This window comes from Pogoniulus pusillus, chromosome 23, assembly GCF_015220805.1.
Source record: "Pogoniulus pusillus isolate bPogPus1 chromosome 23, bPogPus1.pri, whole genome shotgun sequence".
Lineage (NCBI taxonomy): Eukaryota > Metazoa > Chordata > Aves > Piciformes > Lybiidae > Pogoniulus > Pogoniulus pusillus.
In genome coordinates, this window is record NC_087286.1 from 7,570,593 (window position 1) to 7,587,567 (window position 16,975).

The 16,975-nt window shown below is 47.9% G+C and overlaps 1 protein-coding gene across 1 annotated transcript in view; it reads right to left on the bottom strand.

Moving 5' to 3' along the window:
- Positions 1-7,212: 7,212 nt before the first annotated feature.
- Positions 7,213-16,975, bottom strand: part of GPR158 (G protein-coupled receptor 158) — a 214,895-nt gene continuing 205,132 nt past the window's right edge. Inside the window, exons 9-11 of the mRNA XM_064162477.1 lie at positions 14,483-14,588; positions 11,818-11,964; positions 7,213-10,301 (exon numbers count right to left, since the gene is read on the bottom strand). Coding sequence (XP_064018547.1) covers positions 8,865-10,301; positions 11,818-11,964; positions 14,483-14,588 — 1,690 coding nt within the window. The 3' untranslated portion in view covers positions 7,213-8,864. The remainder of the gene's footprint in view (positions 10,302-11,817; positions 11,965-14,482; positions 14,589-16,975) is intronic.

Here is a 16,975-nt window from a genome sequence, read left to right on the forward strand (position 1 = left end):
AAGGAAAAGAAAAGGAAAGGGGAAGGGAAGGGAAAGGAGGGAAAGGAAAAGAAAAAAGGAAAGAGAAGAGAAAAGAAGGAAAAGGAAAGGGGGAAGGGAAGGGAAAGGAAAGGAGGGAAAGGAAAAGAAAAAAGGAAAGAGAAAAGAAGGAAAAGGAAAGGGGGAAGGGAAGGGAAGGGAAAGGAAAGGGAAAGGAAAAGAAAAAAAGGAAAGAGAAGGGAAGAGAGGATAAAAGAAGGAAAAGGAAAGGAAAGGGGGAAGGGAAGGGAAGGGAAGGGAAGGGAAGGGAAGGGAAGGGAAGGGAAGGGAAGGGAAGGGAAGGGAAGGGAAGGGAAGGAAAAGGAAAGGGAAGGGAAGGGAAGGGAAGGGAAGGGAAGGGAAAGGAGGGAAAGGAAAAGAAAAAAAGAAAGATAAGAGAAAAGAAGGAAAAGGAAAGGGGGAAGGGAAGGAAAAGGAAAGGAAAGGGGGAAGGGAAGGAAAAGGAAAGGAAAGGGGGAAGGGAAAGGAAGGGAAAGGAAGGAAAAGAAAGGGAAGGAAAGGAAAAGAAAAAAAGGAAAGAAAAGGAAGGAAAAGAAAGGAAAGGAAAAGGAAGGAAAGGAAAAGAAAAAGCAAAAAGACAGAAAAGGAAAGGGAAAAAAAAGACAAGAAAAGGAAAAGAAAAGACAAGACAAAAGAAAAATCAGCTGTAAAAAGGGAAAGGTAATGTTCAATTTCCCCAGCATGTAAGCAGCAGAAGATGGACTGTTGCAACGTGCTGGCAGCCTGCCAAAGCAAGGGGCTGCATCAGTATCTTTCACTACATGTCTAGCATTGCTGAAGCTAATTTCCGAGTTGATGGAAAAACCAAAACCCAACCAGCAGAAAGCTCCTTTAAAATCGCCCAGAGTTTGCTCCAATCAGCCACCAGTGCTCTTTTCTAGTGAAAACAAAACAAGCTTCTGTATTTTCTTAAAGGCAATGATGAATTGTTTGGCTTGAAATAACTTCTCTGCAGGGAAGTGTCATAGAACCTGAACCGAGTCACAGAATTGTCAGGGCTGGAGGGGACCTCAAGGAGCATCCAGTTCCAACCCCTTTGCATGGGCAGGGACACCTCACACTAGAGCAGGTTGCTCAGAGCCACATTCATCCTGGTCTTAAAAACATTCAGGGATGAGGCTTCCACCACATCCCTGGGCCACCTGTTCCAGTGGCTCAGCACTCTCATGGTGAAGAACTTCCTAACATCTAATCTGAATCTAACCACTTCTGGCTTTGTTCCATTCCCCCAAGTTCTATCACTCCCTGACAGCCTAAAAAGTCCCTTCCCAGCTTTCTCCTAGCCCCCTTCAGATACTGAAAGGTCACAGCAAGATCTCCTTAGAGCCTTCTCTCCAGACTGAACAGCCACAGCTCAGCCTCCCAACTGGTCTTTAGAAGAACTGATGTTACAAGACCCTCCAAAGTGCAGAATTTCTTTACTGGTTCCTTCAGACAGGTTAAAGAAAGAAAAATCCTCAAAGTGTTAATCAGCAGCCTTCTTTTTTTTTTTTTAATGTAGGTTTTTTTCCTTTGTGGAAGACCTGGATGTGGCTCTGAGCAGCCTGATCTAGTCTGAGGTGCCCCTGCTCATGGCAGGGGGGTTGGAACTAGATGATCACAGGATGTTAGGGGTTGGAAAGCACCCAAGGAGATCATTGAGTCCAGCCCCTCCCTGCCAGAGCAGAACCACACAATCTAGCACAGATCACACAGGAACACATCCAGCCAGGCCTTGAAGGTCTCCAGAGAAGGAGACTCCACAGACTCTCTGAGAAGTCTGTGCCAGTGCTCTGGGACCGTTACAGGAAAGAAGTTCCACCTTGTGTTGAGGCAGAACCTCTTTTACTGCAACTTACACCCATTGCTCCTTGTCCTATCCCAGGGAGCAGTGAGCAGAGCCTGTCCCCCCTTCCTGGCAGCCTTCAGATACTTATAAACTTTTATCACACCCCCTCTAAGTCTTCTCTTTTCCAGACTAAGCAGCCCCAGGGCCCTCAGCCTCTCCCCATAAGCCATGTCCTCCAGTCCCCTAATCATCTTTGTAGCCCTCCACTGGACCCTCTCCAGCAGATCCCTGTCCCTCTTCAACTGGGGAGCCCAAAACTGAACACAGTATTCAAGATGAGGTCCCTTCCTTGAGGTCCCTTCCAGCACTGACAGTTCTATGTTCTACGACATTCTTTGAACTGTGCCCCAGGTAGAATCTTCAGAGATTTTTCATTCCAATAGGATGCTCAAAGCAAGGTCAGCTACAAGATTAGGGCTTTTTATCCAGCTGCAGCATGAAAAGCTCTAAGGACAGGACTGCACAACCTCTGGGTAACCTCCACTGCTTGGCTTCTCACAGTGAAAAAAAATGTGTGTGTTCAGTCTGAGCCTCTATGCCAGTTGTCTCCTCCTCCCACCATGCACCACCCTGGAGAGCCTGACTCAGTCTCCTCAGTACCTCCCCATGGGTACCAGCAGGCTGCTGGTGGGACCCTCTCCAGACTGAGCTTCTCACGGGTGGGCAGGCACAGCCTCAGCTTCCTCTCAGATGAAATCCATCTTACAGCAGGAGAAGCGAGAGTGTATTGGGAAATGCAGCCCCAGATGACTCTCAGAGCCACAATTCTACTTACCAGCCATCTACAGATTAGAGATTTAAGAGCTGTGAATCCACCACACTCTGGGATCTTGATGGGTTTTTCTTCTATGAGCTCTCCAATGCTTTTTTAACCTCTCTGGAGCAGGCTGCTCAGGGATGTGGTGGGGTTCCCTTCTCTCCATACATTCAAAACCTGCCTGGATGTGTCCCTGTGCATCCTACCCTAAGTGGTCCTGCTTTGGTAGGGGGGGTTGGACTTGATGATCTCTGGAGGTCCCTTCCAACCCCCACCCCTCTGTGATTAACTCTTGATATCTAGAGGGCTCTGAGAAAGTGAGCTCCACATTTTATTTGTGCCACAGGGAGAGGAAAATGTCACTGGTTGCAAAGTGCTGCAGGAAGGCTGCCCTGCGTGCCCTGCAGTTGCTGTGTGACAGAACCCAGCCAAATAGCAGTTTCCCAATTACCTTTGGACCATTTGCAGTTCTACTTAGGGCTCATTCCTCCCTCAGTCATCTCTCCCCCAGGCTAAGTTGGTTGCAGTTCACATGGTAATCCCTTACCCAGCAGCCATTCTCAATCACAAATCATCTTTGTAAGCCCCCTTGGAACCTTTTCTCTGTTTCACCTTTTAGGTGAGGAATGCAGGCGTGCACAGGTGCAGTACAGATGAGCTCAGGGGGTTCAGTGACATCATAAATCAATACCTATTTATTTCCTGACGTTCCATTTGCCAGGAAATCCAGGAGAACATAGCATGGACCTTCCAATTTGGATCTCCCTCAGAAAGGAGAGCTGAACTCCTGAACACAGCACACATCTAACCTAAAGGGCTGTGTCAAGACAATATGAAGATCATCTGGAAAATGCTACTGATGTATCACAGTATCACCAAGGTTGGAAGAGACCTCACAGATCATCAAGTCCAACCCTTTACCACAGAGCTCAAGGCCAGACCATGGCACCAAGTGCCACGTCCAGTCCTGCCTTGAACAGCTCCAGGGACGGCGACTCCACCACCTCCCCGGGCAGCCCATTCCAGTGTCCAATGACTCTCTCAGTGAAGAACTTTCTCCTCACCTCCAGCCTAAATCTCCCCTGGCACAGCCTGAGGCTGTGTCCTCTCGTTCTGGGGCTGGCCACCTGAGAGAAGAGAGCAACCTCCTCCTGGCCACAACCACCCCTCAGGTAGTTGCAGACAGCAATAAGGTCACCCCTGAGCCTCCTCTTCTCCAGGCTAACCAATCCCAGCTCCCTCAGCCTCTCCTCGTAGGGCTGTGCTCAAGGCCTCTCCCCAGCCTCGTCGCCCTTCTCTGGACACGCTCAAGCATCTCAATGTCCCTCCTAAACTGGAGGGCCCAGAGCTGAACACAGTACTCAAGGTGTGGTCTAAGCAGTGCAGAGCACAGGGGCAGAATGACCTCCCTGCTCCTGCTGACCACACCATTCCTGATGCAGGCCAGGATGCCACTGGCTCTCTTGGCCACCTGGGCACACTGCTGGCTCATGTTCAGGCAGGTATCAATCAGCACCCCCAGATCCCTCTCTGTCTGGCTGCTCTCAGCCACTCCAACCCCAGCCTGTATCTCTGCATGGGGGTGTTGTGGCCAAAGTGCAGCACTCTGCACTTGGAGCTATTATGTGATTGGGTCATACCAGCTGTAGAATTAACTGTTCCAAGTCTGCGGAGAAAGCTTTTGAGTTTGGATCAGGAAGGACTTCAAAAGCCACAGCACAAAAGCCTGCAGGCAGGTTTCATATAAATGTGCTTTATTGCAGGGAAGTTACATTATTTACATGCTGCAACACATTACAACATAAATCTATCCAGTATTTCATGGTGGATGCTTGTTGGCTGCCAGAGAATAACATTGTTAGAAGAACCACATTATAAAGTGAAGAGACTTACGACTTTATATAGCTCTACAGCTCGGAGTAGCTAAAATGTTAGAAGTCAAAAGGCAGTGTTTTCTCAGGCCTGCCTGTTGTCATATGCATGCAAAAGCCTAAGGAGAGCAAATAGAAAAGTCTTGTCTGTTTTGTTCAGGTCTATGATGCCACCAAAGCTGATGAGAGGTGTGCACTGATTGCTAGTTTTAACGCGCAGCATCTTGCAGAAATCATACAGGCCTAATAAGATTGGTCTGAACCTAATTAGTTAGAAACCATGGCTTAAAAAGAAAGGAGGAATGCAGCTTGCACATGCAGTTATAACAAGGACAACCCAGCAAACGTCTGTGACCTCGGTGTTTGTTATCTCTTCTCTTAGAGGATCTGCTGGAAAACATCTTGATTCTAGAGCTGCACTTCTCTCGGCTGCATAATGACAATGAAACTCCAGAAGAAGACAACTAAGCAAGCTAGCCAGGCTATGCTGGTGGAGAAGAACCTAGGAAATACAGAACATTATTCATGAGTATGCCTTCAGTAAGCAATGCTTCTAGCAGCATCATAGTGAAACAGGTTAGTGAAGTTTGGCCCCTCATCTTCTGAAGTGTGCAGTACCTGCAGTCCCATTTGAACCTCTAGCCCAAATCAACTGGGGGAAGCTTCTTTTTGTTTTGCTTTCTCAAAGGAAGTTCTCCAGTTGTTGCAGTCTCAGGAGATGTGACCACAATAAGGCTAAAGAACTCTAACAGGCATTGTTTAAGAAGCGGAGGAAAGGGTCAGGGTGAAAGAAAACAAAGCCAACCAGGCACATCCCAGCCAGTGCCTTCCCTGGCGAACCAGCCATCGCTCTTCCACCTGCCATGCAGCTGGGCTGGTTTCCACCAGGGCAAGGAAGTGGCTTCAGTTCTGTGTTCATAATGAGCTTATCTTAAAAAAAAACAACACAGAGGAAAAAAGAAGGAAGGGCAAAGCAAATGAGCAAGGAACTGTAGATCGATGGCAGTGGCACAGACAGAGTCATGCACAAAGGGCTCGATCCTGCCAGTGCCGCAGTGGTGCCATGCGGACGCTTGGCCGAGGCGGATCCCTTCACCCTCGGTGCACCTTGCACCACAACGTGGCTGTGGGCAGGGGCAGCACATCCTGCCTTGGCCCCAGGGTAAGGAATGGAGGACAGGAGTGAGGGTGCCAGGGCTGGTGGCTGCTCCTCACAACTTCTGTCTCCCAGAAGCGATGAGTACAGACATCTTTCATGGCTCCTCCCGCCATGGGCACTGACTCCTAACCTCAGTGCCTGGGTCTGACAGAGCACTACTCCCATCAGCAAGTTGAGGCAGCTTGCTGTAGGGTGCCCCCCACCCTCTTCACACAAAGCACTGCTCAGATGGGCTGCAGAACCCCTGCAGAGGTGCAAGGTGGGCACCGTGCTCGGCAGGTTTACATTTGTGCACCTCCTTGCACGCAGGGTGAGAGTGCTCCTAGGATGGGCCTCTTCCCACACAGGGAAATTTAGGCTTGCATTCTCCCTGCAGAACTGATCAAATCTCACTGAAGCTGATGGAAAAGTTACTGACAAATCCCACCAGTGACTTGGAAGGGAAAATCCAGGCACACTGACTCTAACCTCAGCCTTTTTCCATGCTAAGCTGAGTTAGATTTGGGCTGCATGTAGGATGCCACTGGCACTGTGTGTGCAAAGTGGGTGCAAGATGCCTGTTCACTCAGACTTTCCCAGGAGAAGAGGGATCAAGGAAAGCTTGTTTCTTGTGAGAGTGCCAGAGCCCTGGACCAGGCTGCCCAGAGAGGTTGTGGAGTCTCCTTTTCAGGAGACTTTCAAGATCCACCTGACTTGGTGATCCTGCTTTGGCAGGGAGGTTGGACTAGATGATCTCTAGTGGTCCCTTCCAACCCCTACAACTTTCTCTAACTTGAGGGTTGCAAGAGGCCTGGCCAGAAGATATGAGTTGAGGGCAAAGACCTCCTAGGCTGTATCTAACCCCTGCAAAGAGAGGTGGGAGAGTAAGACAGAAGCAGGGTTGCAAAGCCCTAAGTCAGCGTGTGCCCACGGTGGAACTGAGCACCATCCAGGCTACCCAGGCTGGCTGGGGCAGTCTGGCCACTTGAATCTGGAGCTAAAGAGCAGAACTTAAGAGTGAGGCCAATGTGTTCAGACAGCACTGAGACCTGAGCCGACTTGTCCCCAGGCTGGCTCAGGTGTCAGCATGTTCCAGGCTGGGGCTTAGCAGAGGCAGTAGAAGATCAGACTCGCTTGATCTGTCAGTGTAGACATGCCCATAGACTCCTGTCCCTTTTCAAGGACAGAAAAAGTCCTCCTTGTGCCTGCTCTAAGTCTCTCTGCTCATCACATTTTAATCTTACTTTATGATGCCACAACAAATCAGTTTATACTACATACAGGTATGTGCATGTGTGTATTAGGTACGACAATATATATTAAACATATATAAATATCTATTATATATATATTTTATATATATATATATATTTATTTATATATATATATTAAACAACACATTGCATTAAATCATCCTCATTTCCTGTTCTGTCACTGAATCCCATCGCTTCTCTCAAGTTGTCCAAGTTCTTTAGGACTGAGCTGTCTTTGTTTGGGAGTACTGCATGCATGGCCAGCTCTAGTGAGCAGCACTGGGACTGCTTTCAGCTGGCTGAGGGCTTTTTTAGTGTCATCATCACCATCATCACCATCATTATTATTAGTGATACTCCTCAGAATCTTTGCAAGGTGTCCTCAGGCCCTGGTTGAGAACCATTGCTAAGACTCAGAGCTGAGAAGGAGCCATCTATGAGCTAGGTTGGTGTGGAGGATGAGGAGTGCAGCTATCACTGTGTCAGACACTTAACTTTCACTGCAAATGGATGCATAAATAAATTACAATAAGAAAATGATGAAAGCATTTTGGAGAGGGGGAGAGGGAGATATGCCCTCATTCCCATTCCCACTCTCTCTTACAATTGCATATATGGGGGAGGGGAAGAGTAGTGTTTGTCTCTCCTCACCCAAAAGGCCATTTTCTGGAGGTCTGCCAACAGGGCTGGGCAATGCAGTGGTGTTCTGCATGAGCTGGCTCATCTAGTTCCCAGTTTTAGCAGAACAAAGCAACCTTTTCAGGGCTATATTCCTTGTCATTCTTCCTTGCCTTTCTTAGCAGGCTGTGCTCAGGATGAAACACTGAACAAGGTTACCACCACTGATGGTGACTGTAAGAACTGTTTGCTAAGATGCTATTTTCCCATCAGTAACAAACAACAGATCAGTTGTCCTAAGACTTAGCCAGGATAAGCAGCTAAGAGGACTGGATTTCCACCAGTAACAAAGTCCATCAGCATGAAGGGGGAAATGCATGACAAACAACTCAGTGCATAGAAAACCCCAGAATCAAACTATAAATTGAAATAACAGAGAGTGAACAAACCAAACCAAACAAAAAAAATCACATAAATCACAGACAAAGAAAAGAAAAAATAACCCAAACCCCAAATAAATAAATCTCCAAAGCCCAAAGGAATTTCCTGATAGGAAATTTCTGTAGATCCAGTGTAAGATTACTGCAATTCTAACCAGAAAGGCCTACAGCAGGTTGGTTGAAGCTGCAATTTTAAAGGAGCTGCTGTTGTTGTGTCATATAACAGCAAAAGTTCTCTGCAAAACAATAAAAGCAAGAAGAAAATGACACAATCTGGAATGCTCCAGTATGGGACACAACAATGCACTTCGACACAGGGTAATAAGGAAAAAAGAAACCAGAGCAATCATTTTCAGAGAAAATGTGGTTTTGGGGTGGGTGCAGTGCTACCTGGATTAAATACAGCAAGGGAAGAGTGGCCTCCTTTAAAAGAGCTGCTCATGGGTACCCCCTTTTTGCCAGCAGGACATTCCCTGTGCCCTGCTTCTGCTGCATCTTTAAAGTCCCAAGGGTGGGCTGAAGCCAGTTGTGGCATTCGGGACTAGCTGGGTTAAGATCTGGGCTGTGCCACGGTTACCACCTGGTTGCCTTTGTTCCCTTGGGAAGCAGAAGTGATTTCCCAAAGGCAGGTTGCTTTCACTGACACATCCTCCCAGCAGGGGCCATGCTGCGGGCACTGCTAATCATATTGTTGGCACTCAACAAAGAAATAATAACAAACATTAAGGATAATTTGACTTTGCTTAGCTCCTACTTAATTGTAGCGCTGGTTTTTCCCTTGGGTTTTTTAGTGATGCTCCTTAGGAATTTTCAGCTCCTTTGTGTTTAGTTTTGGTTATGTTTTTTTGGCCTAAGCCCCCTCCTTCTTTTCCTGTTATCTTTCTTCTCAGCCTCGCTGCTCTCCTCAGTCTGCAAGCCTCTTATTTCCGCGGCGCTGCTGTTTTATTTGCGCTTAGAGCAGAGGTGTTCAGTAAAGCTACACTCCGGTCTGCGTTTGCTGCCCCTGCTGTCTCGTACTCCCAGGGGCAGATCTCCGCCCGAGATGCCAGAGGCTGCTGTAGGGGACCGCCTGGCTTACGGCAGTCGGCTGAGAGCACACTGCCCTCCGACGAGGCATTTCTTCTCTGCTCTGCCAGTTTAGTGAGGCTCTCTTTTTCTGCTGCTCCTTCCCCAGCACCGGTGTTAGGTGTGCAGCTGTTCACACGCTCGCCCTTCAGCCCAGGGGAGACCTGAGCCTTGGAATTGGACTGTTTTTTCTCCTTTTCCAAGAGCTGCTGCTCTGGTGTCTCCCCTGCAGCCGGCTCCACCTTCTCTGGGCTCTTTTGATTTGCCTGTTGATACTCCTCGGGTGATTTCAGCTTAGGATGAGTCTTCCCCTTGGGCTGGGAAGGGTGGTTTTTCTCTGGCTCTGAGGAAGCAATAGACACATGTCTTTGAGCTTTAGAGTCAGAAGGCACAGGACCAGGAATTTGGTCATATATCTCCCAAGGACAAACTTCTCCTATGTCGAAATTGTCCTTGTGCAGAGACTTAGCTGGGCCTGTGTCTGCACTTGCAGGTGTTTGACTCACCCTCTGCTGTTTAATAATTCCAGACTTATGGGTTTTCTTTGTTTCCTCAGAGTGGGTAGAGTTCTTCCGGAGGGAATCCTTATGCTCCCCTTTCTCGGAGGCCGAGTGCTTTTTGCTGGCCTCCTTCCCCTTCTGCTGAGGTTTCTGAGCTTTAGAGCTTTCCTCTAGGCTTTGTGTTTTGCCTGTCAGCCCCAGAGTCTTTTCCTTGGCACTAGCAATAACACTGAGGGATTTCTGCAGCACGGATGTTCGGGGATGCAGAGGCTTCTTATCGGCACTTAAGTTATGCGCGCTGGCAGACTTGCACACCAGAGGGACCGACTCGGTGGAGACAGCTTCGACCTTCTCAGGAGTGTTTTTGGTTAGTTTGCTCCCATTCAGGGAGTCCAGAATGGAATTCTCAGCAGCTATAACCTCGGCGCTCTCTGTGCCTAAGCTATTTGGTTCTTCGGTTTGATCCCTAACGTGATCGTAAGTGCTGTGGGACTTCTTTAAGGAAAAAACTCTGTTTTTCAAAGTCTCCTCTTTTGGCTTGGCAGAACCGGTGGGATCTGGTGGGTTTTTCCTCAGCGTGGCCACGCTCTTCACAGTGCTGTTCTCCAGCAGCTCCTTCTCATCCCTGGAGCACTGCCTGGTGACCGTCTCCGGGATTTCCGTAATGCGCCGCATGATGGAGCGCCCTAAGCCCTTTTTGGAGCATCTCTTTTTCTGCAGGTGGGGGTTGTTTGCAATCATCTTTTTCCTTTTATAGATCTCAAGCTGGGCGTAGAGTTTCTTCAACTCATCCTGCAAAACAAAGCCAGTGGCAAAACTTGCATGCACAGAGCCTGACGAATGCACACACAGTACTCCCCTCCTCTCCTTCCTGCCCTAAAAACAGCACTGAAGGTATTTCCCTGTCTTTCCCAACTCCTCAACTTCTTCATCAGCTTGAATCCCATTTCCTCCCCCCCACCCCCAACTTGAAAAATAAGTTCAGCCCTCAGGCACAAACCTGTTACCTCCCACAGCTGCGCATCACACAGCCCGCACAGCTCAAGCACATTCACACTGCCTGCTTCAGGTTTCACAACGTGGTTGGTGTCTGCTGTCCTGCTGAGCCCTGTGTCTGGCCCAGAGGGGCCACGAGCCCTTTTGTCATGTCAGATACATGAGGTAGGGTTTTATGTTAATTATCTGTTTTAAAAAAGATGTGTTATAAATTCGGTTTTTAATAGTTATGGCTGTGGAAATGAATCATCACAGCAACAGCAAATCCTGCTTCAAGGTAATTCACAAATGTAAACTGATAAACAGCTCTTGCTGCTTAACTACTCAAAAGAAGCTTGAGGTGAGGTGGGAGTTGTATCAGATCACAGAATGAGAGAAAATGGTCTGAAATTGTGCCAGAGGAAAGTTAGGTTGGTGATTAGGAACAATTTCTTTCCTGCAGGAGTGGTCAGGGATTAGAACAGGCTGTCCAGGGAAGTGGTAGAGTCACCCTCCCTGGAGGTGCTTCAGAAATGTGAGGACATGGCACTAAGGGACATGGTTTGATGACCATGGTGGTGCTGGGTTCAAGGTTGGACTTGCTGATCTTAATTAAAGGCCTCTTCCAACCAAAACAACGTTACGATTCCTCTTCTCTAGCCTACAGCACATCTTCTACTAGAACTAGTAATGCAGCTTCTCCTACTAGTGAATCTTTACCAGGAGACTTCACATGCCCTGTCAGCACAATCACTGAGAATCATAGAATCAACCAGGTTGGAAGAGACCTCCAAGCTCATCCAGTCCAAGCTATCCCCCAGCCCTATCCAGTCAACCAGACCATGGCACTAGGTGCCTCATCCAGGCTTTTCTTGAACACCTCCAGGGACGGTGCCTCCACCACCTCCCTGGGCAGCCCATTCCAATGCCAATCACTCTCTGTGAAGAACTTCCTCCTAACATCCATCCTAGACCTCCCCCAGCACAACTTGAGACTGTGTCTCCTTGTTCTGTTGCTGGTTGTCTGGCAGAAGAGGCCACCCCCCACCTGGCTACAATGTCCCTTCAGGTAGTTGTAGACAGCAATGAGGTCTGCCCTGAACCTCCTCTTCTCCAGGCTGCACACCCCCAGCTCCCTCAGCCTCTCCTCATAGGGTTTGTGTTCCAGGCCCTTCACCAGCTTTGTTGCCCTTCTCTGGACACGTTCCAGCACCTCAACATCTCTCTTGAATTGAGGGGCCCTGCTTCAGCAAAGAAAAAGTCAAATGGATGAACAACTGAGAGCTTATTGGCAGGAAGAAGTGGTGCCCTCAAATAAATGAGCCATATATACCCGAATATCTTCAGGATCCAGGCTGTGCTCACTCCATGCTGAATTGATACTGCTGTTGAGATAGGAGCCAGAGCGACCCATGTCCAGCTCATCTTCGTAAGCTTCTGTAGCTATATCATCTCTTGGGTTATTGCTTGAATGTGAAAACTGCATTCATAAAAGGAAAAAAAAACAAGGTGTTGCCATCAGTGCAGAAATTTAGCTCAAGGTGGCTCTGAGAGTTTGCAGCAACCGTTTTTACAGCATTTGTTAGGTCATAGGCTGGACTTGATGGTTTCAGAGGCCTATTCCAGCCCCAAGTAATTCTGTGACTCTGTGGCTTTGTGTGATTTTCTGATCTCAAAACATGAGCCACAGGCATGACTGGTATAGTGTCCTACAGACTATTAGCATTGCAGGATCACAGGATGTAAGGGGTTGGAAGGGACCCAGAGAGATCATTGAGTGCACCCCCCCTGCCAGAGCTGGACCATAGAATCTAGTGCAGATCACACAGGAACACAGTCAGACAGGCCTTGAAATCTCCGGAGAAGGAGATTCCACAACCTCTCTGGGGAGCCTGTGCCAGTGCTCTGTGACCCTCACAGTAAAGAAGTTCTTTACTGTAAGGAAAATGTTGAGGTGGAACTTCGTGTGCTGCAGTTTCCATCCATTGCCTCTTGCCCTGTCACGTGGCACAACTGAGCAGAGTCTGGGCCCCTGCTCTTCATCCTCAGCCCTCAGATATACATAAACTTTTATTAGATACCTTCTAAATCTTCTCTTCACCAGACCAAACAGCCCCAGGTCCCTCAGCCTCTCCTCACAGAGCAGCGTTCCAGTCCCTTCACCATCTTTGCAGCCCTCCGTTGGACCCTCTCCAGTAGATCCCTGTCCCTCCTGAACTGGGGAGCCCAAAACTGAACACAATATTCCAGGTGAGGTCTCACCAGGGCAGAGTAGAGGAACAAGAGAACCTCCCTCAATCTGCTGGACACACTCCTCTTAATGCACCCCAGGATCCCAGTGGCCTTGTACAGAAGGAACTCTTAGTAATGATGACTTAACTTGATAAATCTTAGGGACTTGCATAGGGAACAAGAAAAGCCTCCACTTATTTTATGCTTATTTGAAACCTCTTTAAATTGCATCGAAATAAGGATGGAAATAGACTTTTTTTGTAGCTGCTGAAACTATTAGCCTCTTATTTGCTGTTCCATACTGTTGAATAATCCTGCAGTTCTCACATCCTGACTCTGAAAAGGGGGAAAAATGAGGGGGGGAAAGAAAAGAGGAATAAAAGAAGGAGACAAAAGAAAGGCAAGTTAATGTCTCTCTTCTAACTTGTAGCAAATGCTGAGATAAAGATTCAGTCTGACTAAATAAATAGCTGACAAGCTCTGGAGAGGTTATTTAATCATTTATTTAGTGTATTGAACTGCTTGTCTGTAGTTAACTATTGCCTCAGAACTTTTATGAATGGATCTAGACCTTGTGCATCTTCTCTGAGTTCTCTGAATTCTTTGTCATGCTGGGGAAAAAAAAAAGGGGAAAAAAGGGTTTGTGTAGTGTTGTATAGATCATTAGGGAAAAAATGGAGATACTGATCAGGAGTTTTGAGTCAGCTTCAGAAAGGCCAACAAATTTCCTAGGTTGGCCTATAAGAACATCTTTGAGGATAGGTCACAGTGTATGAACAGAAAATCAGCTTCTGGCTAAAGGGCAGAAAAGCCATTTCAAAGAAACCAAAGCTGCATCAAGGTGTGCCCTTGTTAGGCCTGTTTGATGAAGGTACCTTTGCAGTCCTCAGCATGGCCTGTTCTGACGCAGGCAAAGGGCAGAGACTGCAGCTTCACTAACCTGGGAGCTGAACTTGAATGCTCAGTGCCCTTCCTGCACCTGCAGCTTTCACCTTGGCTGCTCTCTTTGACTTTCAGTTCTTGGTTCATGCTATTGGTCGTGTCAAAAGCTTTTTTAAGCCCATCTGCTCTCCTGGGGTGCTGCCTCAGAAAAAAAGCTCTCCTCAAATCCTGTGGACTGGTGCTAGAGCCAGGTGAAGCTGCCTGTGCTTCTCCTGCCCTTGGACAGTCTGATGGGAGGTGTGCTCAGGGCCTTGTCTCTTTTCTTGCCTACCTCCTCTCGTCCTCCATCACCTTGTGTCTCACATCCACTCACCTTCATACCCAGCAGCACTCCTGGCTCCTTATCACAGGCCACATCTGTCCCTGCATACAGCTTCTGTCCATCCCAGGCTCTGACTCTCAAAGGGCTCTCCCTTTTCAGCCTGGAAATACTGCCTGGTCTGAATCCCAGCCTCTTTATCTCATGGTTACTCCCAGCTCCTCATTCCAGTTTTATGTGGCAGTCCATCTTGGTCTCTCCATCCCCTCTTTGTCTGGTCCCAGCTAACTCTGGCAGCAGCATGGCCACCCCAATACCCGAGACAAGGACCATCAGGCAGGATTCTTCTTGCATTCATCACAGGAGAACTTAAAGTACTTTAAACCCCTGACATTTTGAAAGCTGCAAAAAAAGAATCTTTGAAAACCTTCAAGAGTTTTAAAACCAAAAACCCACAGAGTTTTTTTAAAGGTGGTTTTATGTCTTCCTTGCTAATTTTATACAGCATGACAACATTTCTCTTCCTTGGTCTTGGCAAAAGAAAGCAGACAGGAGACTCACATACCTTAGGGATCAGAAGTAGCCCAACAGTGACTGTCACAGTCAAGTGTGTGTGTGCAAAGAACAGCATCAGCATCCAGTCAGACTGAAGCCTTGAAGCAAGAATGAACCTGCAAATAGAATTCAGGTTGCAATTCAGTGTCTTTTCTTCAGTGCAGGAGAATTAACATTCTTCATATTCCTCAGGGTTCTCTTCATTGAAATGCCAAACACAAATGGCTTTGCTCTGCACTGCTTTCACACAGACTAAAACTGACATCCCCATGCTTTACTGGCATCCCACTGTTTCAAAACAACTCAGAAACAAACAAAAAACCCCAACCAAACAGAGCAAGCCAAGACAAAACACAAACAGGAAAACCAGGCCTTAAAGGATCTTCCTTACTTCATCATTCTCCCTCCTGTTTAGCTGCATTTTGGGATGGTTTATATTGTCACAGCCTCTTTGGCCCGTGCTGCCTTATGGCAGTTTGCACACACTGAGGATCTGAAGGGATGATTTGAGGGTAAGCAAGCACATGTGCTGTGATAAATGGCAGTGCATCCCAAAACCACAGGATGTTCACAGATCACAGCTACAGAGCGTGGCTGCTAAGCCACCAGAGGGAGAGAACTGAATTGAAATGGGTTTTAGTGGGGAGCAGAGAAATGGTCTTGATTGCAGCACCGCCCAGCTCGGTGCTGCAGGACCCAAGAGCCTCTGAATGCTAGGAAAGGAGTGGCTGAACCTCTCAAATGAAGCAATTCCTTGCTGAGCTTTCTAAAAGAGTGGTAGAAGAACTACTGCAGTTAGAGCTAGCTGGGGCATGCTTGGCTGCTCTGCTTCCCTGGGCTCCTGCAGACAGAAGTGGCAAGCAGTGCAGCAGATGAATGGATGTACCAGTGGCTTGTAATTTGCAGGTTTACAGAAATCATTCAGATTGAAATGACATTTGCAACTTATCCAAGTCCACAGATGCACATTGTGCAGGAGCTTTTGTAGACAGAAATAGTCTGGCATGAAGCACTGGCTTAGAAGCCATAATCATACAGTCATCCTTTCTTGTTTAGGACTTTGTCAATGAAGTGTTTCATGAACACGATAAAATATTGTAATCATTTCTCACACAGACGTTGCTGTTGAGGTGTGTAGGGATGTAAAGAAGCTCAGGCTTGAGGTTTAGCTACCTGACCTACTGAAGATGACAGGAGAGGCTGCTGGATGCAACAGCAGAGTGAAGAGTGATCAAAAACTGCAGACAGAGCTGTGAGGAATGGCAAGATTTCACAGGCAGCTAAGAAGGGCTCACTTAAAAGATGGCCAAACTTCACAGGTAACTGAGGGGAGCACGGGGAGCCTTTGGGGGAGCAGAACTTGCAAGGTCAGTGGTACTGATGTAGCCACATCAGTGACAGCAGGTCAGGCTGTGATTGTCTGGTATCAGAAACAGCAAATCTGAGTACAGCTGGAGCAAAAGTAGGACCAACAGGAAGAGTGTACTGAAGGGTGGGTTGTTTATTTGGGAGAAGACAAGGGCAGAGACAGAGTGGTGAGGCATTGCAACAGGCTGCCCAGGGAAGTGCTGGAGTTACCAACTCTGGAGGTGTTCAAGAAATGAATAGATGTGGAACTTAGGGATGTGGTCTGGTGGCCATGGAGGTGTTGGGCAGAAAGTTGAATGTGATGATCTTAGAGGTCATTCCAACCTTAATGCTTCTATGAAGAGAGGGGCTACAGTGGATGGGAGAAGAACAAGCATGAAAAGGGGGGGGATAAAAAGAGGCCAGTGACATGTGAGCAAATTGTCACTGACTGAGCCCTGTTGCTGATGACTGTAGCATCTCCTATCTTGTCACCAAATTCTCCTAATGTCTGTGTCTTCTCACTCTCTCCACTGTGCAGGTGTGTATCCATGAGCAACCTTCAGGCTGCACCTGAGGGGCCTCCATCTGAGAAGACTCAAGGTCTCAGCTGAGGACTGGGTACAGGGCTCACAAACCCAGAGGGATTTCTGGCTGGTTTAAGGACCCAACCCCCAATGTGGATGTCTGCTGGCTTAAGGACCCAAACCAGAGATGGTTTTCTGGCTGGTTTAAGGACCCAACCCCCAGTGTGGATGTCTGCTGGCTTAAGGACCCAAACCAGAGATGGTTTTCTGGCTGGTTTAAGGACCCAACCCCCAGTGTGGATGTCTGCTGGCTTAAGGACCCAAACCAGAGATGGTTTTCTGGCTGGTTTAAGGACCCAACCCCCAGTGTGGATGTCTGCTGGCTTAAGGACCTAAACCAGAGATGGTTTTCTGGCTGGTTTAAGGACCCAACCCCCAATGTGGATTTCTGGCTGGCTTAAGGTCTGTGCTCATAGTTGAAGTACCTGTGACTATAGTGTGCTTGTGAACACACCCAGGGTGCATGCTTCATCGATGAACACAACCAGATGCAGACGAAGAGCAGGACCAGGCAGCAGGTGTTGGACCTGTGCTGGTTCTTGTGGCCACACACCTGCACCACAGTGGGT